Source organism: Heterodontus francisci, unplaced genomic scaffold, assembly GCF_036365525.1.
Source record: "Heterodontus francisci isolate sHetFra1 unplaced genomic scaffold, sHetFra1.hap1 HAP1_SCAFFOLD_1867, whole genome shotgun sequence".
Taxonomy (NCBI): domain Eukaryota; kingdom Metazoa; phylum Chordata; class Chondrichthyes; order Heterodontiformes; family Heterodontidae; genus Heterodontus; species Heterodontus francisci.
In genome coordinates this window covers 1-21,804 of record NW_027141835.1, presented here as the reverse complement: position 1 = coordinate 21,804, position 21,804 = coordinate 1, and the positions used below count along the sequence as shown (strand labels likewise).

The window sequence follows — 21,804 nt, the reverse complement described above, 5'->3', positions numbered from 1 at the left end:
CTTCATCGGTCGGGGCATAGAGTATAAAAATTGGCAAGTCATGCCGCAGCTGTACAGAACCTTAGTTAGGCCACACTTAGAATATTGCATGTAATTCTGGTCGCCACACTACCAGAAGGACGTGGAGGCTTTGGAGAGGGTACAGAGGAGGTTTACCAGGATGTTGCCTGGTCTGGAGGGCATTAGCTATGAGGAGAGGTTGGATAAACTCGGATTGTTTTCACTGGAACGACGGAGGTGGAGGGGCGACATGATTGAGGTTTACAAAGTTATGAGCGGCAAGGACAGAGTGGATAGTCAGAAGCTTTTTCCCAGGGTGGAAGAGTCAGTTACTAGGGGACATAAGTTTAAGGTGCGAAGGGCAAAGTTTAGAGGGGATGTGCAAGGCAAGTTTTTTACACCGAGGGTGGTGAGTGCCTGGAACTTGCTGCCAGAGGAGGTGGTGGAAGCAGATACGATAGCGACGTTTAAGAGGCATCTTGACAAATACATGAATAGGAAGGGAATAGAGGGATATGGGCCCCGGAAGTGCAGAAGGTGTTAGTTTAGACAGGCATCAATATCGGCGCAGGCTTGGAGAGCCGAATGGCCTGTTCCTGTGCTGTACTGTTCTTTGTTCTTTGGTTTCGTATCCAGGCCGTGCTACTGTATCCGGGCCGTGCTGTAGCATCCAGGGCCTGCTGCAGTATTCAGGCCGTGCTATAGCATCCAGGCCCTGCTCTAGTATTCAGGCCGGGCTCTAGTATTCAGACTGGGCTCTAGTATTCAGGCTGGGCTGTAATATCCAGGCCCTGCTTAGGGGCTTCAGGTCTGTTCCCGGGACAGTTTGAAATACCGTCTCCCAGTGTAGTGAATACAGTTGCTCAAGAATACAAAAGGCCCCATTTGGTAACATTAGAAAGGGAAGCGGTGTTGCTGATGAGTGCTGGTGGGAGGGTAATCTGTGAGGCTGCTGTGATAACAATATTTCCTGGCAGTTAATAAATATATATATTTAGTTCAGGACGGGGAAGTGGAATATTTTGAACAGAAGGTGCTTCCTCGGAGCTTTCCTTCCTTTTTAATGGAAATGCAGAGTTGCATTTTAGGACATTTATAAGCTATAGTATCTACAGCTGTATAAGCATTATTTAATTTGTTCAAACTTTAGCTAAAGATGCTCTGTATTTATCTTGTGAACTGGGAGCAGGAGTAGGCCATTCGGCTCCTCGAGCCCGCTCTGCCATTCTATAAGATCATGGCCGATCTGTTTGTGGACTTAATTCCATTTTTCTGCTCACCCCAATACTCTTCGACTTCCTTGAAATGTATATTTGAATGGTGCAACAGAGCCCAGTTAACAGAAGCTCGCTAACAATTTATTCAATCATGCGGGGGGGTGGTTAAAGTTTATCTCTGGTGGGGACACAAACCTAATGGTAGTGAATCAGCTGCCTGTTAAACACCCCGTCCAACTTTCCTTTTCAGCAATGGCTATGAACAGGAAGATGTGGCGGATGTTTAATGGGAACCCAGTGCCTACAGATAGCCTCTTTCTCGCCCCTTCCAAAGTTAAATTTCACCCTCCCCACCAAGTTTTAGCTGACACGTGCTTTAAATAAACGGCAAAACTGTAGTCTGGATTCAGCTCTGGTTTTAGTCCAGAATGACTATGGCTACCCTGTACAAAGAGTTACCTTTCAGCACATTCTCAAAGAGAAATCTCTCCAGGAAGCCACTGGCAAAATAGTTAAAAATGTTCCCAAATCATTTTTATTCATAGACGCTATTGAAGGCAAGGGTGAGGACGTGGTCAAGTTGTCAGAACCCAGGGCCCCCAGCGGCACACTGCCTGGTGGTCAGGCTATTGCTGTTGCAGTGCCTGGCAGTGCCAGCTGTGACAGCCAGAGCTCTGTGTTTGTCAGAAAAGCTGGTAAAGAGGAAATTGGAATGACAGGAATGTGGGACAAGAACAGGCAGAATCAAGGTAAGTGCTGTGAAAACTTTCTTCAGCTTAGACACATCAGTCACGGCTCAATTAGTAAGTGAACACAAAACAGTCGGTTTGATCAACACCCCATCAGCTGACTTAAATATCCACTCCCTCCACCACCAGCACACAGCGGCAGCAGTGTGTAGCATCTGCAACATGCACTGCAGCAACTTGCCAAGGCTGCTACGACAGAATCTTCCAAACCCGCAACCTCTACCACCTAGAAGGACAAAGGCAGCAGATGCATGGGAACATCACCACCTGCAAGTTCCCCTCCAAGCCACATACCATCCTGACTTGGAACTATTTCGCCGTTCCTTTACTGTCGCTGGGTCAAAATCCTGGAACTCCCTTCCTAACAGCACTGTGGGTGTACCTACCCCACATGGACTGCAGCGGTTCACCACCACCTTCTCAAGGACAATTAGGGATGGGCAATAAAAGCTGGCCTGGCCAGTGACGCTGACATTCCAAGAACGAAAAAAAAAGCCTTGTGACATTCACTGTCTAGATTCATACAGGAAAAATAATGACTTGATGAGGTACTGGAGGGTGACTGGTGCCTGTGGAGGGAAGGAGGGAAGGGGAATGGCCCTCAAACCTCAGCTTCTGGGATTCTGCTTCTCCAGATCTAAAGTTCAGATATTGAAGCCAGTGTGAGAGCAAAGAAAGAGCTGCTGTCCATGGGCTGACAAGGGACATACCCAGGAACTAAATCCCACCCATCACCTAAAATTCATGAACCAAGCACAGCGGTGAATGTAAAATTACAAAATTGCTGCAAAAAAACATAAAATAGTTGAATTCCACAACACGGGAGGGAGAGCTATCCACTTCTACCATCTCCTTGCTTTTCCCCATAACTTCTTAATTTTTTTATTTTCAAATAATTATCCACTTTTAAAAGCTATTGCAGATTCTGCAATTACTGCTGTTTCTGTTTGGCATTTTCATGTTCTAACAACCCTCTGTTTTAAAAATAAAACCCTAACTTCTCCCTTTGTTCTTTTGCTGATGGCCTTAAATTTCTGCCTTTACCGACTGACTGACCAGTGGGAATAATTTGTTCCAATTTGTTCAATTTACTTTGAAAACCTCATTCGGATTTCCTGTTAACTGAAACAGACACCTGCCACTAAACCAACATAAACAGGCTTCCTTGTAGCTGCAGTAGGTGGAAGGGAAGTTTGAATGGGCTGGAATATGCACATGGTGCCCATTTTATTATGTTTATAGATAACTGCTATTTTTTAAAGGATGGGTGTAAAGTTATATTAATCCAAAGTGCTTTTGGGATTATTAAAGTCATTTTTAAAAACTCATTTTCCACCCTGAAGTTCCAGATCTTTATTCAGGTTGATGGATCGGTAAAAACTAATGCTTTCCTGATCTTGACAATATCACCCTCCTGAAAGCTCCCTGCTCTTCATGCTGCAAGTCTGGCACATCAGGTCACATTAGGGAACCACTGGCAAAAAGAAAGGACAGGACTGCCACCTCAAGGCATGTGGTGGTACGACAAGTGTTTGCAACGTACGCTTTAAAATGTTGTCCATCCTTCGAGACGAAGTTGAGCATGTCCATCATCTGGGGTGTTTGGTAGGGTGCTGGTGGGTATGTAGGTGACTGCTAAGGCCGATCTGCGTCTGGAAGGTCGTGCTGCAAATAGGGCAGGATATCGCAAACCATTGAGTTTTGGACGAGCTGCTGGCTCAGGATTTCCATTCTTTGGATTTTCTCTCTGCCTCTGATACGCGCTTGCTTTTGATGGAGGCCGCTCCCTTTTTTATTTGGTTGCAGCGTTCCTGGGTCCTGGGTAGACTTCTCCCAGGACTTTTTTTTTTCAAAGATATACTTTATTCATAAAAATCTGTAAAAAATACATTACAAAACAGTTCAAAACAGTTCCAAGTTGACATTCCTGAAAGTGCAAAAGAAATCAGTTTCCTACAATACAGAACGTGAGTTGCCTCACAACCCTTCTATTCCCCCTTTCATGCAATGTACATTTGCATTATACGGCAAAACCATTTTGGTGCATACAGCCTGAGGGGTTTTCCATGGTTTCCAGCCCCTCAATTCACTATGGTGGGAGGACCTTACACAGGGGTCTTTCCCCATTGAGCCTTTGCAGTGGCTGCCCCAAGCTTTAGTGCGTCCCTCATCACGTAGGCCTGGACCTTGGAATATGCCAGTCTGCAACATTCGGTCGTGGACAATTCTTTGCACTGGAAGACCAGCAAGTTTCGGGCAGACCAAAAAGTGTCTTTCACCGAATTGATGGTCCCAGGACACGGGATCAATATCAAAACACCTAAGCGAAGCCTTCAGAGTGTCCTTGTAGCGCTTTCTTTGACTGCCATGAGAGCGCACCTCAGACTCAGGCTCTCCATAGAAGATTGGCTTTGGTAAGCGAGTGTCAGACATTCTGGTTACATGAGCAGTTCAACTCAGTTGTGACTGTTTCAGTATGGTGTGGATGCTTGACATGCCAGTTCGGGTGAGCACCTCAGTGTTTGGTATTTTGTCCTGCCATCTGATGTTTAGAATGCACTTTAAAATTTATGCTTAAAATATACAAAAGCTAAATACAGTGTTTACAAATCTATTTCAGTTAAACATTCAAACTCAATACTTAATACTAATATAAGTTCTGCTAATCAGTGACACACTGTCCAGGGATGTTAAAAATAATGAGGTAGATATTCCACCACACCAAATCTGCCTGTGGAGGTGCAATGGGACAGAACTCCTATGCACCACTCACCCAACAATGCATTCACGGTGCCTTCAGTGTCGAAAAAGATCCCAAGGTGCTTCAAATGGGCACACTCAGTCAGAAATGCATACCATGAAAAAGATTATTAAGTGTAACGAAAAGCGAGTTGAAAGAAGGAGGTTTTAAGAAGGAGAGATGGGTAGATAGGCAAAGAGGCTTGGGGAGGGCATTCCAGCGCTTAGTGACTAGGTTGCTGAAGGAACAGCCACCAATGGTGGGACGAAGGAGGTTGGGAATCCACAAGAGTTGGAGGAATGCTGAGATCTTGGTGGGTTGTAAGGCTGAACGAAGTTACAGAGATAGGGAGGAGTGAGGCCATGTAAGGATTGAAAACAAGGATGAAAATTTTTTAATTGAGGACTTGCTGAACCAGGAGCCAATGTAGGTCAACGAGCACAGACATGAAGGGTGAACGGGGCAGTGCAAATTAGGATTTGGATAGTAGCATTTTGGATGAGCTGAAGTTTATGGAAGGTGGAAGCTGGGAAGCCAGCCAGGAGAGCTTTGGCATGGTCGAGTCTGGAAGTACTGAAAGCATGGATGAGAATCATTATCTTTGTTCTCATTTACAGATCCCTCCATGACCACACTCCACTCTACCTTCAATCTCTTTCATTTCTACATCCCTGCTCACTCAGTCTGCTGTGCAACACCCCCTTTCTCTGATGGCAGAGCCAGCACTTACCACGCCCACACTAAAGATCTTAACTCTCTTCACCTTAATAAAAGTCTCTGTTATAAAGCAAACTCAAAACCTATCTCTTCGACCACACCTCCAGTTACTTCCCCACCCTTCTCGCAGTCTCCTGCTTGGTTTCCGGCGCTGCCCTCCCCCACCACCTCACCAACTACCTCCCCCCTCCCAATGCGGGAAGCTCTTGGATAGTTAGCTATTTCAAAGGCACTGTAGAAATACAAGTTATGCTCCTTGCCAATGCTGATGGACCTGCAGTGTATTTCCGTGTGTTTAATTTTCAATTTTTAACATTTGTAATTTTTTACATTTCTCAATACTCATTTGAAAGTGGAACAAGATATGTAAGCATTATAAGCAAGTGTTTCCTTATTTGTATCATGTAACCATGCAAGGCCCTAAAACCAGACTTGTTTTCAGGAGAAAAGGTGAATCAGATGCCAGAGGAGATTACGTCAGAGGAAATTGTACAGGAGTTCATGGAGGATGAGAGAGGGGAGAAGATTGTACCAGAAAGGCAACAGGAAGAAAACCAAGGATTGTTGGAACATCCCAGTGACTGGGAAAAGAGCAGCATGCAGAAATCCATGGCGGAGACTGAGAGGTAGAGAAACAAAAACAAGCCAACACTCCATGTATTCAAGTGTTGGCAAATCATGGCTCGCATTATGACTTTAATTATTGAATCCACTAATAGAATAAGAATTTTCTTTATAATTTTCTTACTATTTTGCTATCAATAGTGATCATTAGAAATCTTTCCAGTGGTCAGAATCTAACAGATAGTGGCCAAAGGAAATGGCCCATGGTTCCGTCTGCAAGTCACTCCTGACCCTCAGTGATTTTATATTGATGTGTAAAGCTGCTCAGTATATAATCTCCCGTAGTCTGATCAGGTTGGGAAATTAAGCTTTTTTGAGACTTTAGCATGATTAAGAAGCAATCAACTTGCAAGTACTTTTGCTGCATTTAGCTCTGTTGCAGCTCTTCTCACACTCCAGATCAGGTCACCTTAACAAAGACCTATTTCATTCCTTTCTGGAATTCATTTTTCTCTCTTATAAAATGATTCTTTTTCCGCATTTAATCTAGTTCCAAAAAAAGTCTGTCCAATTGTGAGGCAACTGAGAGCTGAAGGCAAGATATGTAAGTTGGGAAATAGGACACCTTGCACCCAGTGTCAGCATCAAGTACTCCCCGCTGCCAATTCATAGTGTCATGGGACAGACCAGAGTAAAATCTCTCATTAGTTGTGCCTTAAACCCATTCTCAGAATGGGGGCCCTGCATTGCACAAGTATGAATTTTCCACCTTCCACATGGGCCATCCGTGTGCTATTTCTGACAAGTCTACATTTTGTTAAATTGTGCCAAATCACAGTGGGAGCTGGAAGTTTGTCCAAATCCATTCCAGTTAAAGCCTTTTATAGTTGGGAGATGTTCAATCTATCTGTGCTGACGCCTCCCACTTACCCACTAAATTCATTTCAATTTTTTGAAAAAGAAATTTTTGTTGGTATTTTCTGACTCAAGTAACACTGCAGGTTATATACTGAAAGTTTCAATACCAAAACAACATTGAATGAAAGTTGTGCTTTTCTTTAGAGCTCATTCTACACTGGATAGTGTCCTAGAGGAGATGTCGGAATCTCAGGAGCAGCCAAAGGAAAAAATAACCAAGATGTGGACGAATAGAAACAATGCACTCAGCGGAGAGGCCTTAAGGTTAGAACAGCTGCTACAGATATGTTTATTGAGAGAACGTGGGAATTGTTCATTACTCCCATTGCAAGGTTGTGGTCGTTAGGGAGGAGAAAAAAAAAAAGGTCTCATCACTCCTTTCATTATTGTTCCGTACGAACAGGAACAATATTGTCAATGGGGTAGGTCACCTTGGGCATTAGCGAATTGGCAGCCCGATTTGCACGCCACACAATTTTCTTTTGCATCAGTGGAAAAGAATATTTGGCAGAGTGTAAAGCAAGTTAGACGCTGACAGTCTGGAGCGGAGACTGCGGCTTGGGCTGGTTATACACGAGTCTAGTATCCAACCACAAGAGCTTCTGGAACGGCAGCAATGGTTTAATTTGAAATAACAATCATACTCGTGTTCAGGTCTGTTAGGTCCCTAAAAGTTAATACAGTAGAATTGTGACATACATCAAGTTTGAACATCCCAGAGTTTGGGGGGCATGACGAGTGAAGGCTCAGCCACTGATGATGGGGAGGTGGATGAACAATTGACTGGAGTCAAAAGAGCAGAAGGTGTGATAGAATGTAGGGCCGGAAAAGGTTGCAGAGGTATAATGTAAAGATTTAGCAGTGAGGGAATAGGGAGTCAGTGAGCAATAAGAGTGAAATAGGAATTGGCACACATCACTTAATGGCACTAATCGTTAACCCTGTTTCTGGTTTTACAGTATAGATTTAATCCAGAGCTTAATCAGTATTTGGTGCCCAGTACTTTGGCTGTTTATAGTAAGATCCTGTGTTACTGGCAGTGTTGACAGGGCATCACAGAAGGAAGAATGCATTGTCAATGGAAAACAAACCAATATTGCAACAGTACATGAAGAAGCGAAAGGAGCCTCAGAAAGCAGAGCATCAGGGACCGGTGTTTCAATTGCTCTTGCAAGTAAGAAATGAATAGAAGAGTTGGGAGACTCCCAGATGTGATCACAATTATTTTCTGAGAAAGATTTTCATATTTATATAAAGTATTGTCAACTGAAGACATTACTGGATTTGTAAACAGAGCCTGTCATAATGAGTCATATTATGACTATGAATCATTTAATGGCACCAGTTATAGGATTTTTTTTTTTTTTAATTCCTTGCTGGTATCTAACCTGTATTAATAGCAAAATACCACAATAACACAAATCAGAACATGCTAAATAGTTGGAATGGTAACATTGTTTATGTAACTGGACTAGCAATCTAGAGGCTAGGATTACTATTTGGAGATATGAGTTTGAATCCCACCACAGCAACTGGGAAATTTAAATTGTTAATGAAATAAAATTTGGAATAAACAAAATCTGGAATAAAAAGCTCAGTAATGGTGACCGCGTAACGATCAGATCGTCACAAAATCCAACTTGTTCACTAATGTCCTTCACGGAAGGAAACCTGCGGTCCTTCCCCAGTCTGGCCTATATAGAATTCCAGATAAATGTGGTCGACTCTTCACAGCCCTCTGAAATGGCCTAGCAAGCCACTTGGGGCAGGGCAATAAATGCTGGCCTTGCCAATGATACCTACTTCCAGTGAATGAATTAAAATGTGATAAATTATTCTGCATTTAATAGGTGACCAAATCCTTGCTTTCTCTGAAAGAGGAAAAAAATCACCTGCAGTAAACCTTTTTTCAGGGAAACTTTGTACAACACTCATGGCCCCAAAACTGAGAATAAATATACTTCTGTGCCAATGGAAAGATTCAGTAGTCACCTTCAAAAACGGGATTGGATAAATACTTGGAGAAACATTTGCAAGGGCATGGATAAAGTACAGGGGAGTGGACCTAACTGGATCACTTTTCAGAAGGGCCAGTGTACTTGATGGGCCGAATGGCTTCCTTGGGTGCTGTACTGTCCTACGATTCTCAGTTTGATGATTATGGGATGATTTGCTGAGGGGTTCCAAATTTATAAATAGAAATATCTGGAAGTAGCATTTTGGAATCAGAACAGCAATCACAGGGAATGGAGTGGCTGTGTGATGGGTTTTAATTTCCATTCAGGAGATTGATCACAAACCCCTCCTGCTCACAAATTCAAGACCATCCCATGCATTTATTAGAATAATATTGCACCTTGTAGTCTTCATCAGTGCATCCAGTGGAAAGGAGATGAATGTATTTTGCTTTTAAACTGTCCTAGTTAGTACAAAGGTGGGTCATTGATCAAATCCAGTCGAGATCACCCCTCACCAGCAGCCACATAATGTTTGAACTGTGCAACTGTGTGCGCAGCTTCACCAACTGCTGTTTATTTCCTACATCTGCAGGTAGCCTGAGTGAGGAGAGTTCCAATAGAAACCAGATCCAGAGAGCAAACTGGACTCAGCCTCACAGGTATGGCTTTCTGCCAAAAAGACACACAAGCCAAGAAGCAACAAGTTGTTTCATGGAATGGCATGTAGTGCTTCTCTCTCCATTCTTTATCTCCTTGGCTTTCACCAACAGGTGAAGGTGTCTGCACATGTCGAAATGCAGTCACCTAGTTGAACCTCTTCAACTCTGGTATTGTAAACCTGCTGTTACAGAAGATGAGTTTTTAAAAAATATCCAAAAAGTGCAGTAGTCCTTACTGATCAAATTTAAAAGGTTTGCACACATAATAGTTATTCACCAAACATAGCATTGGTGACCAGGAAAGTTGCACTATATAAAGCACCAATAGAATTGTTGCAGTCATAAAGCAACAAACAAAATAACCCACATATATGTAGTAACATTTTTAATTTTATTAAGGATAACATTACAGCAAAGTGTTTTGATAAACAATTATACCCAGTTATTAGAACACTGGAAATTAAATAACCAAACAAATGAGTGTGTGGGATGAGGGAAAGACAGAGTTAACATGAGAGTACGTTATATCTGGACATGGTCAACACATTAGTTTCCACAGTGAAGCATAAAGGGGTGAATTCAAAGTAGAGGGGCAACTACCACTGGATCTCCAGAAATTAATTCAATGGCCTATTTCACATTATGATTTGTTTTGGCAGGGTCATCATCTTGGAATAAACCGGCACTTGATAAATTCCACAAGAGAAGGAATTGCAGCTCAAGAAAATATACAGCACACCTCATAATCCAAGGATACTGTATCCCCATAATCTCTTTACAAAAAGGTTCTTCAATTACCAAGCACAATAAATCTTGTACTATATTTTGTGTTTAAACATGCTGCTTGGTCCAAATTATGAATGGTATTAAAGGTTTCTTGAACTCAATCGGAAATCAACACATTACATTAGGTACATATGGTGAAACTTGCATCCATCACCTACATTGAATGTTAGCGATGTTGTGACTTAGCCATCGTTTTACAATCGAGAGCGGATTTAATAGAGGTTTTTAAAAATGATATTAAAAAGGAATTTGATAGGATAGATATATAAACTTTCTTCTGACGAAGAAACCAGAACAAGGAGACATATTTTCTTAAAATACCCCACAAAAATAGGTGGCACCCTGGTAGTTTCCCCACCCCCCCCCCCACCCCCAAGCTACAGATTCTGGTTCAATTGAATTCAAGCCAGGAGATCAGTAGATTTGAGGCAAGGATATTAAAGGTGGTTAAATGTAGTTGAGGAAGAGCAGCCATGATCTAAACAAATAGAGGAACAGACTCAAGGGGCTAAACAGCCCACTGCTGTACCTATATTCTTTCTTCTCATTTGTCTGTTTTTACTTCATTCGTTTGTCTCCTTTCCAATTAGTTATTACCTACCTTCATGCTACCATATTGCAAACTATCTTTAAGATTAAGAGTGAACAGAGAGAACAGTTTAATAGACAATTGACAAATAGTGATACAAGAAAAAGATAAAGTGAAACTTGAATTTTACAAGATGGATTTTACTGGAATCTGTGGCAGATAGTTCCATTAAGGAAATGCCACGACTCTACACGGCTCCCTCTCACCCATGTTTGCCAGGTGCAAGAGGGAGAATCATCTCTTACACCACATCCCTCGCTTTCTCTCACTCCCCACCTCCACTCTGCTAGGGGCTAAAAATAAACATGGTCTAAAATTGGGTCAACATGCATAGGCAGGGCTTTTTCATTCCCACTGATCTGTAACTAACTCAGCTTGGGACTGTGTAAACCATGCAGCTGAATTCAAAGAGAAGAATGTTTCACTCTTTAGTGCAGCCATCCTTAACCAAGGCCACATAAGCAAAAAAGAAAACCCATTACAATCTCATTCCACTTTATTCAACATCAAAAATTGACAAGATCTGTCTAACCACGAAATATCTTTTCTTCATGTAAAAAATCTTTAAAAATTCAATTCCCTCATTCATATGTCCATGCAATTATATTATAAAAGCAAGCAAGTCAGTACAGTGCAAAAAATCTTGTTCAGTATGAAAGGAAAGCAAAGATAAAGTAAAAGAAAATCCTGTGCTCGTTTCAGGAGATTCAAATATACAATTTAATAAGCTTCAGCTCAGGTCCCACAATCACCTAATTTGACACTTTCTTCAGCTCCTTGCAGGTCAGCTAAAGAATGGAAGCACAGCTGAGATTCTGCATGGGATTCTATGAACTAGGGAGTGACAGATCCAACACATTATAAAATTTCACCTGAATTATCAAAGCAAAAGATGACAGTCATTACAATTGTCACATCTATTAATGATTTAAAATGTTAAAAATTATTTGCAATACTATAGCCAAGGGGCAGGCAACTTTCCCAGAAGCCTCTACAAATGCTGGAAGGTGAACAACAGCTACTCAAAAGGGAACAGTTTTTGTTGATCACTGTATGCAGCAACTCCCCATGGCAAAGATCTACGGTGTCTGAGTTTGGAGGGGAGGGGGGGGGGGGGAGGAGGAAATGAGGGAACACTTACATAGTTGCAAACCTACACCCCCTCCCCACCCCAAACACTATTACAACTTATTTGTCTAGGCGCTTTGACACTTTAGCATGCAACTTCACATGTCTCCTTCCATTGGCTGTGCTCCCAACTATAAACAACTCAGATTCCAGGAACCAACAGCACTGAAAGGCTAAAGAAATACAGCGCATGATTCTGCTGCTGATTAAGGAGGTCTCTTGGGAACCAGTCACCTGTACTGGCACTGTTTCTGTATTAACAGTTGAATTCAGCACACTAAAGGAGACCAGCTCTTGATACACTCAACTGAAACAGCAACCGAGACCCTGATATTTAGCTTCAAAGATAAAGGCACCTCAACAGCTACAGTTTCTGGATTGCTTTCTCCCCATTTTTGATTGGCTGGTCCAAAGATCCTTGAACCTGCACTGGACGGCTTGGCGACCTCCATACTGAGTAGAGTTACAGAAAAGAGCTACTGCCCTCATATTTACACAAGTTCCAAGTGGGAGAGTCCACTCTGGTAGAAGACATGCTCAGCATTTACGAGTGTTGCATGGAGAGCCGGACACGACCCTTCTTATCCAGCTGAAGGACTTCAAGAGCTTTTAACGTTTTTAACTTGGATTCGGTTGCTTTCATGTTGAGCTTGTTCATCTGCATCACACTCAGCGCACAACTGAAAAGGAAAAGAAAATTTAATACAGCATAGGGAAGTCAATTGAATTTTTGATTTCATAGATTTCTTTCAATGTTTTATTATTTAATGTCATCAAAAAGAAACAAAATTACATTCATACCTGCTTATTGGCATTCAGACAAGCAGAAGTTAAAAGTCCTATAAAATACACCCGATCTAACTACAAATGTCTCATGAAAGTTGCGAGTTGGATTGATATCCTTAAACCATCACTCAAATGCTTTTGATTGTAGGGGAAATAACAATTTTGTCATCTGGACAGTGTAGGGCATTTCCTCCCAAAGGTATCAAATTAAGGAAAGTCAGTGACAAGACAAGTTAACACTCTTAAGTTAAAGTTAAAAAATGGTTCTTTTCTGGTCCAGTATTTTACATTGATCTGCTCAAGTAGTTGACATAAACTATCAATCCCAAGTCTACAAACAGTGGCCAAAAAAAAAATTCCATTCTTCATCCCATTGTGCCACGTTGGGAGGAATGGAAAATGAGACGGACTGATTAGTGGAAACTGAATACAAACTGATTGGACTTCTAGGAATATAAAAAGTGCAACCCATAGCTTCCCCCCACCCCCACTCTCCTGCAAGGCAAAAGTAAAAGCCCACAAGTCTGCTCTATTGCTACAGCAGAGGATGCTCTCTTGGAAGCTAGTGCATTGCACTAGCTTCCAAGGCAGGGCAGAAGCCTGGTTGCCAGCCAAGTACACCTATAAGCTGACAGGGAGCTATGCAACAGCACTCACACTGTTTCAGATCATTCTACCCTGGCTGAAGGATAGCATGAGCAGACAACAATTTAGTCACTTAATGTGATTTTAAGAATAAAGTTTAGATTTTTGGTTCTTCCTCTTCATACAAAAAGGGCCACTAATCAAACTGGTGCCATACACCATACTGGAGTTGATTAAAAATCAAGAATTAATCACTGCAAATTTAAACAAGTCTGATTGGGATAAAACTTAAAATTAAAAAAGACGACAGCTTGGTACAAACTTTGTCTTCCTAAGAAAGCAACTAAACCAAAGCAAGCACCAGTCACAAATTGCCTAAAACTGGTCAGATAGTTAGGATACAGAAATTGGGAGATACAAATCTCCCGACGAGGATAAAAATCAGCAACTGCCAATGCCAGATGGGGGCTGCTGAGAGAGTTATCAGGAGCACCCCAACAAGATAATCACATATATCCAAGATATGTGGTTGTACTAAAAATAAACCAAACTAAAAATAAAGTACTAACCCTACAGATTCCTAATTTTAACACCTTCGCTTCAGGATTCAAACTAGGGGAGAGATATCTAGAGATTCCCCTGTAGCCATGGTCACCCTTCCAGAGCACACTTCCCAAAGTCACCATCAGTGCTAACCAAGGGATGACAAACTTTCAGCCAAAGATTGTGCCCTCACCTATTTTTGTTCTTTATGAAGTGGTCAAAGAGCTGCCGATAAAATGTGTTCAAGTCAGCAAGCTTCACAGTCAGCCTTACGTTTTTTGGTACAGACAAGAACATCTTCTCAGTGATCGGTTCAAACTCAGCTGAAAAACAAGCGATATATTTACAGTCAAATTTAAAAATGGCAGTTGATTCACACAATTATGAACCTCCAGAAGATATAATCATAGTCGATTTAGATTAATTCATTGGGTATGAAACAAAAGGCCAGAAATCAGTTATGTGCTGTACAATGTTTAATGCATTTGTAGGATTTTCCATGGCCTGTTATTTTACCCTGTTGATAAACACCTCCTTTCAAACACAGAAGGTAGTAAGCATTTACCCACTAATATAATTTGAAGATAATTTGTAGACTTAGTCAATTTATTTTGGAACTCAACACACTGCAGAGGGGCCCAACACAAAATTAATGTTACACCTGAAAAGCTCAGAGGACAGGTGTTTCCCTGCAGGGAGGAAAGGAAATCCAGAGTAAGCCCAACAGCTTACATCTTTCTTCTACCAGGCAGTTAAAACAAGTGGCCTGCAGATCAGAATGCCATAAATCCAATATTTAACTAATTCAAATTTACAGTGACAGGTCAATCACAAAATGTGAAAAAAGGCAGTTGCAGAACGAGTCAGAACAACGCAAAGTAGCAGTCACGTGGAGCAGAGTTACAACTGCAACATAAAGCAGCACAATACCACTCCCCAATTTAAAACAAAGTCCAACATTATCACTATGCCACAGTCTGCACCCTCGAAGGTTCTGATTTCAGCCATGCCAAGTACATGACGGAGGAAGAGAATCTCAAGTCATCTGACCATAATCCAGGAAACAGGAGACAAAAGGAGAGGAAACCTTTTTTTAAAAAAAAAAAAAAATGGCGCAAGAGATAAATATCACAATGCTAATAGTTTCAATGAGAAGCATCAGTCTGGGTCAGTTGGGAGCACTCACAGAGCCAGACTTGAGCACATCAGTTTCTGCAGCATAGTACTGAGGGAGTGCTGCATTACTGGATGTGAAACTTTTAGATACGCTACTAAACTGGGCAAACCCCCCCCCCCCCCCCCCCAACTTGTTCCTGTGGTGCAGGTACATATTGAAAGATCCCATGGCACTATTTAAAGAAGCAGGGAATTCTCCTGATATCCTACCAAACATTCCTCCCTCAGCCAATAATCAACCCGGTCTTTGAATTGCTGCGTTGGGAACTTGCTATATGAAGCATAACCACATTTTGTGGCTATTTAACAGGTCACTGCAAGTGAAATATTTTAAGTATAACAGGTACTGTATAAATTGAAGTTTTCTTTTACAATATCCACAAAAAGATTTCAACTGGTGCTAAATTTAGATAAACTAACAATTTTGTTTTATTTATTATTTCACATCTGAGCAATAGTAAATTTTGGCAATTTATTAAGGAGTCACAGGTGCCAACTTATTCCCTGAATTCCAGGGTTGAGGCAACTGAAGTAAAAATAGAAAGATGACCAATGAAATTCTTATTTCATCTTAATTTTTTATTCATAGTTTTTGCTCCAAGATATTATCTGCACAGAAAGTTGCCAAGAATATTTGATACTCTTAGCCAACAATCTCCTTGGCACTTGGTGTAGTCACATATATTAACTGCATAACTGGAGGAGAGAAATCAGGTTTAGCTTCCCTGATTTTGAAATGACTGAGCCACACTGATCAGGTTTGATCTCTGGTCCGTGCTGAATTCACAGATCTCAGAAGGGGTCCCAGAATTTAGTTCAGCGTTCCAAGACTGGGGACAAGGACATGGGTGGGGTGTAAAGAGGAGAAAAGTCACCTCAGCAGTCTGGCTCCCTAAATGCCATTCACTGATCCCTATTGGATGTTAGGGGAAAATCTCAGACTCAGCTGTGATCTACATGCAAAAGAGATCGGAACCAGTTTAAAACAAACAATGAGGAAAATTTAGTGCTCAGAAAGCAAATGATTTTCCTTGATTTACTCCCGTCTGTGCACATACCTTCCACCTGCTGTGATATTGAAGGCTCTGCACAAGGTTCCTATCCAAAAAAGTAAAGATTATATTAATAGAAAATATTCAAAACACACCCACTGGAGTTAGAGTTTCAAAAAAAAAGGAAGACACGCCACCGGAAGGAGTAGGATATCAAACTTTCCACAAGTTGATTGAGCTACAATGTCCTGAAGCAACTTTTGTACACACTTAGCCTTTGATTTTTCTTTGTAAAATTAAATTGTGCTGCATTTTAACACAAACACAGCTAACTGTTTTATTTTGCTGCTTTCCCCATTGCCCGCTGCCTGTTCAGTTAAATATTGCTGTGCTACCAGCAAATAGGAGACACAAGTCAATAGTCTGGAAAAAGTGACAGATTCTCTTTTGAGGAGGTGGAAGTGTGATAGAAGGAGCACACAGCCTCACTTGGCATACTCACGATAACAGGAACTGGTCAGTGGTGCTGAATATTAACAGCATTGACACTCAATGCACAGGCTAAGCTGATGGTAGGTAATTAATCAGTTCCCAACCTGAGGTATTTCCCCGCTTGCAGGGTGGGGTGGGAAGAGGAGGAAAGGGAGCAGAGAAAGTCTGCAAGAAAAAGTCAATGCTTGCTTATATTTGGGAGCAGAGATCAAGCTTCAGGAAACTGAAGTGGAAGGAAATGGAAGGAAGTTGAGGGAGATTTGAGAAACAATAAACTTGCACATAGGCACCAAAATTTGGATAGGAGGAGAGTTTCTCCTGACTCAAAACGGGTTTCAAATCTAATCACAGCTGTTATTACCACAAAATCCTCTGTTTTTGCAGTAGGTTGGGTGAACAATCAGTGGGCATATAATTTGAGCAAATTAGATCAAGAATTCACAGATCAGTTCATTTGAGCTTTATACTACAACTGTAGCACTCTCCATCTGCAAAGCGATGGAAGGTGTTGTCGAAAGTCCCATCAAGCAGCACTTACTCATCAAATATCTGCTCACCAATGCTCAGTTTTGGATCTGCCAGGAGCACTCAGCTCTCAATCTCATTATAGCCTTGGCCCAAACATGGACAAAAGAACTAAATTCCAAAGAGTGAGGCAAGAGTGACTACCCTGGTCATCAAGGCAGCATTTGACTGAGTGAGGCATCAAAAAAAACCCTAGCAAAAATGAAGTCAATGGGAATCAGGGAAAAGTCTCCACAGAATGCAGTCATACCCAGCACAGAGGAAGATGGTAGTGGTTATTGGAGGCCAATCATCTCAGCTCCAGGACATTCAGGGTAATGTCCTAGGCCCAACCAGCTTCAACGTCAATGACCTTCAAATCATAAATAAAGTCAGAAGTGGGATGGAATACTCTCCGCTTGCCTGGATGGGTGCAGCTCTAACAACTCTCAAGAAGCTAGACATCATCCAGGACAAAGCAGCCTGCTTGACTGGCACCCCATCCACCACCTTCAACATTCGCTCCCTCCACCCCCGGCGCACAGTGGCAGCAGTGTATACTATCTACAAGATGCACTGCAGCAACTATCCAAGGCTCTTTCAACAGTATTTTTCAAACCCGCAACCTCTTCCACCTAGAGCAGCAGACGCATGGGAACATAATTACTTGCAAGCGGCCCTCCAAGCCATACACCATCCTGACTTAGAACTATATCATTCCTACACTCTCATTGGGTCAAAAACCCTTCCTATCAGCACTGTGGGAGTACCCACACCACATGGACTGCAGTGGTTCAAGGCGGCGGCTCACTATCATCTTCTCAAGGGCAATTATGGATGGGCGACACATGCTGGCCTTGCCAGTGACACACACATCCCAGGAATGGATTTTAAAAAAAAAGACAACTGTGCAGGCAATAGCCCATATTTTCCTGTGTCGTGACTGCTGCAGATACAACTCTTGTCTTGGAACAAGGTGATAGCTGAAAACAAAACAAGTTCAAATTTACAGCAATTAAAACACCTGCATAAATGGTTTCCTTTAAAAGATCAATTTTACAACATATTAAAATCAAACCCATCATTAGACAATTTTATAATCACTTCAAAAAAGCATGTAAAGATAAGCCCAGCAACTACAGGTCAGTCAGTTTAACTTTGGTAGTGGGGGAAGCTTCTAGCAACGATAAAAATTGGGACAAAGTTAATAGGGACAGGTTAATTAGGGGAAAGCCAGCACAGATTTGAGAAGAGCTAATCATGTTTAACTTACAGGAGTTTTTTGATGAGATAACAGAAGGTTGATCAGGGTAATGCTGTTGATATGGTGTATAAGGACTTCCAAAAAGCATTTGATTAGGTGCTGTACAACAGACTTGCCAGCAAAGTTATAGCTCTAGGAACAGTAGGCTATTCAGCCTGTTGAGCTACTCCACCATTCAATTAGATCATGGCTGAGCAAATTCCTCAACGCCACTTTCCTGCATTATTCCCATATCCATTTATGTCATTAGTAACCAGATATCTAATTGATTTCGGTCTGGAACATGGTCAGTGATTGAGCTTCCATAGCTCTGGAGGTAGAGAATTCCAAAGACTCACCACCCTGAGTGAAGAAATTCCTCCTCATCTCAGTCTTATATGGCCTCTCTCTTATTCTGAGACTATGTCCCCTGGTTCTAGACTCAGACAGGGGAAGCATCCCATCTACATCCAACTGGTCACGTCCTGTAAGAATTTTCTAAGTTTCAATGAGATCACCTCTCATTCTTCGAAACTCTAGAAAATACAGACCCAGTTTCCTCAATCTGTCCTCCTAAGACAATCCCGCCATCGCAGGGATCAGTCTAGTGAACTTCCGCTGCACTCCCTCCATGGAAAGTATATCCTTCCTTAGATGAGACCAAAACTGTACACAGTACTCCAGGTGGCGTCTCACCAAGGCTTTATACAACTGCAGCAAGACTTCTTTACTCCTGTATTCAAAACCCCTGCAATGAAGGCCAACATACCATTTGCCTTCCTAATTGCTTGCTGGAATAAAAAAAGGGGACAGTAGGAACAGGGATACTAAATTGGCTGAGTGACAGGAAACAGTGTAAATTTAGTGCAGAGAAGTGTGAAGTGATTCATTTTGGTAGGAAGAACACAGACAATATAAAAAAAGTACAATTCTAAAGGGGGTGCAGGAGCAGAAGGACCTGGATGTATGTGTGCATAAGTCATTGAAAGTGTCAAGACAGGTTGAGAGCGCGAGAGGTTAATAAAGCATACAGCATTCTAGGCTTCATTAATAAGGGCAGAGTACAAAAGCAAAGAAGTTATGTTAAACTTGTATAGATCATTGGTTCAGCCTCGACTGGAGTGTTGTGTCCAGTTCCAGGCACCAAACGTTTGGAAAGATGTGAAGGCATTAGCGAGAGCGAGGAAAAGTTGGGACTTTTTTCCTTAGAGAACAGGTTGAGGGGAGATTTGATAAGAGTATTCAAAATCATGAAGGGTTTGGCCAGAGTAGATAGGGAAAAACTTTTCCTATGAGTGGAAGTATAGAGAACAAGAGGGCACAGATTTAAAAAGGTAACTGGCAAAAGAAGCAATGGCAACATAAGGAAAAACATTTTCATGCAGCGGGTTAGGATCTGGAATGCACTGCCTGAGAGTGTGGTAGAGGCAGATTCAATTGAGGCTTTCAAGAGGGAATTGGATTGTTAGCTGAAAAAGGAAGAATGTGCAGGGCTACAGGGAGAAGTGGCACTAGGTAAATTGCTTTATTGGAGAGCCTGTGCAGACGCGACAGGCTGAATGGCCTCCTTCTGTGCTGTAATGATTCAGTGAATCAAGGAGAGAAGTGAATGCAATTAAGAACGGCATTGCAGGAAAACACAATGTACCTCACTGGGGCCTCCTCCAGCCAAAACCTCAGACTTCAGAATCTTCTGCATAGCCCATTGCTCATCCTCAGTTAGCGGAAAAGACTGGGAGAACAAAAAAAATAATTATGAAAGTTGAATCCCTCCATACACAAGGAGAGTAGTTCGTGGTTTCACTGCAGGGTAAGTGCCCCAGCACGAAGCAAGTTAAGATAAACACATCAGCACCCACAGAAAAACTCACTAGCAGCTGAGGCCTTATTTTCAGATTAGCTTCCGTAAATCAACACATTTTAAAATTGGAAAAAAAAAAAAACAGAAAATGCCGGAAATGCCCAGATTAGTCAGTACCTTAAAAGGAGACATATTTTAGGTGGTCTCTTCAGTACTGAAGACTATGTTTTGAGCTCTGTTGAGGGATCTCTCCCAAAAGATTATGGGCTCTGACACTGACTGATCAGCTAAACCATTCCAGCATTTTCATTTTTGGTTTCAGATTTCTATTTAGTTTTTGCATCTGTTGTGCTCAAAGTCATAGGAAGCAAAATCAAACATTTGTTCACTAAGAATGCAGTAATAATCCTGACTAACCATTGTTAAGGCAGCACCAAGAATCTCAATACTGGAGTTACTGAGCTTCAGACAAGGTTTGAGAGCTCAGTTTGTTCTTGAAGCACAGGTGAAAGGTTTCAGAATTTCATTGAAATAGTTTAAAAGCAGTCGCTTACGAGCTACCTCCCCACTGCAGTGGTCGGACAGAGAACCAATTATACGAGGAATTGTGAAACGAGTCTCCTCCACAGAGGCAACCCAAGCCCATTTCCGCAAACCTCCTATAAAAAAAAAAAGGTGGGCAACTGGTAGAGCTGATGTGGAAAGTGAAGAGGAAGAAAGATTAGCGGGAGCCAGCCGGAGAGAAACTGTCCAATTTTCCTCTTTCTAGCCAGGGAGAGGATACCACTTGACGGATAGCCACTGCCTCCCTGACTGCTAGCAGCTAACTCAGCAAAGAGCAACAACTGAACTTGGAGCCTTCTTGGCCGAAGCCAACACCTTATCAGTTTATTGGGGGGTGTGTGCAGGTGATTTTGAAGCTTTGGTTCTTGTCGAGTTGCCCAAGCTTTCTGGACCTGGGATAGTGGTATGCACCATGGAGACAGAATGAACTCACTGGACAGAAACTTTAGCTGTGCAGTTTTATTATGCTTAAGCACAGCGATGGATTTCTGCACACAACAGATACTGAGACGATCAAAACCACGCACACAACTAATTCATGGTGACAAGGCGCTGTTTCAATAAAAGGAGCAAAGCCATTTTAAATCTTTCCTGCGTGGATCAAGCCCATCGCATGAGACAGAGATGACAAAGATTTACCTTAAGATCACTCTGCCCCTGCAGCTTCTGCACCAACTGCAACGTGGTAGCAAGTTGCGAATGGATGAAATCCACAGCTTCTTTCTGTTTAACAGCAATCTGATCGGCTTCCGTAGATAATGAATGATAACGAGATTTTATTACCCTCAGTTGTTCCAGCAGTTTTACTGGATTTTCCTAAAGAACAAGTGGGAAATAGTGAGAACTGTAAACAGAAACAGTGCAAGCCAAAGTGGTGTTGAATTAGTCACTCCCATATTTAACCCACTATCAGCAGTGTATTTATATATGATTCACTGTACAGTCAAGATAACTCAATAATACAGCAAATAGGGAGAAAAATATCACAGGTGATGTATAATGATAAAGACAAATAACAGTCAAGGGTTGATGTTTTGGAGTAATTCCTGCTTGAGAAAAATCCAATCAGCTATGCAGCAAGATTTCCCTCAAA

The 21,804-nt window shown here is 41.9% G+C and overlaps 2 protein-coding genes across 2 annotated transcripts in view; one reads left to right on the top strand and one right to left on the bottom strand.

Moving 5' to 3' along the window:
• The window catches only part of LOC137364886 (uncharacterized), a gene marked incomplete at its 5' end in the record, with an annotated part of 32,736 nt that extends 23,215 nt beyond the window's left edge, over positions 1-9,521 (top strand). Inside the window, 3 exons of the mRNA XM_068027784.1 lie at positions 5,866-6,049; positions 7,050-7,169; positions 9,456-9,521. Of these exons, the coding sequence (XP_067883885.1) occupies positions 5,866-6,049; positions 7,050-7,169; positions 9,456-9,459 (308 nt within the window). The remainder of the gene's footprint in view (positions 1-5,865; positions 6,050-7,049; positions 7,170-9,455) is intronic.
• A 373-nt stretch (positions 9,522-9,894) lies between these two features.
• Positions 9,895-21,527, bottom strand: LOC137364887 (spindle and kinetochore-associated protein 2-like; the record flags this gene model as incomplete). The annotated part of the gene is made up of 5 exons (XM_068027785.1): positions 9,895-12,705; positions 14,133-14,262; positions 16,174-16,213; positions 19,995-20,078; positions 21,351-21,527. Coding segments are annotated over 5 exons (567 nt in total), but the record flags the coding sequence as incomplete, so codon positions are not given.
• Between the last annotated feature and the right edge of the window lie 277 nt (positions 21,528-21,804).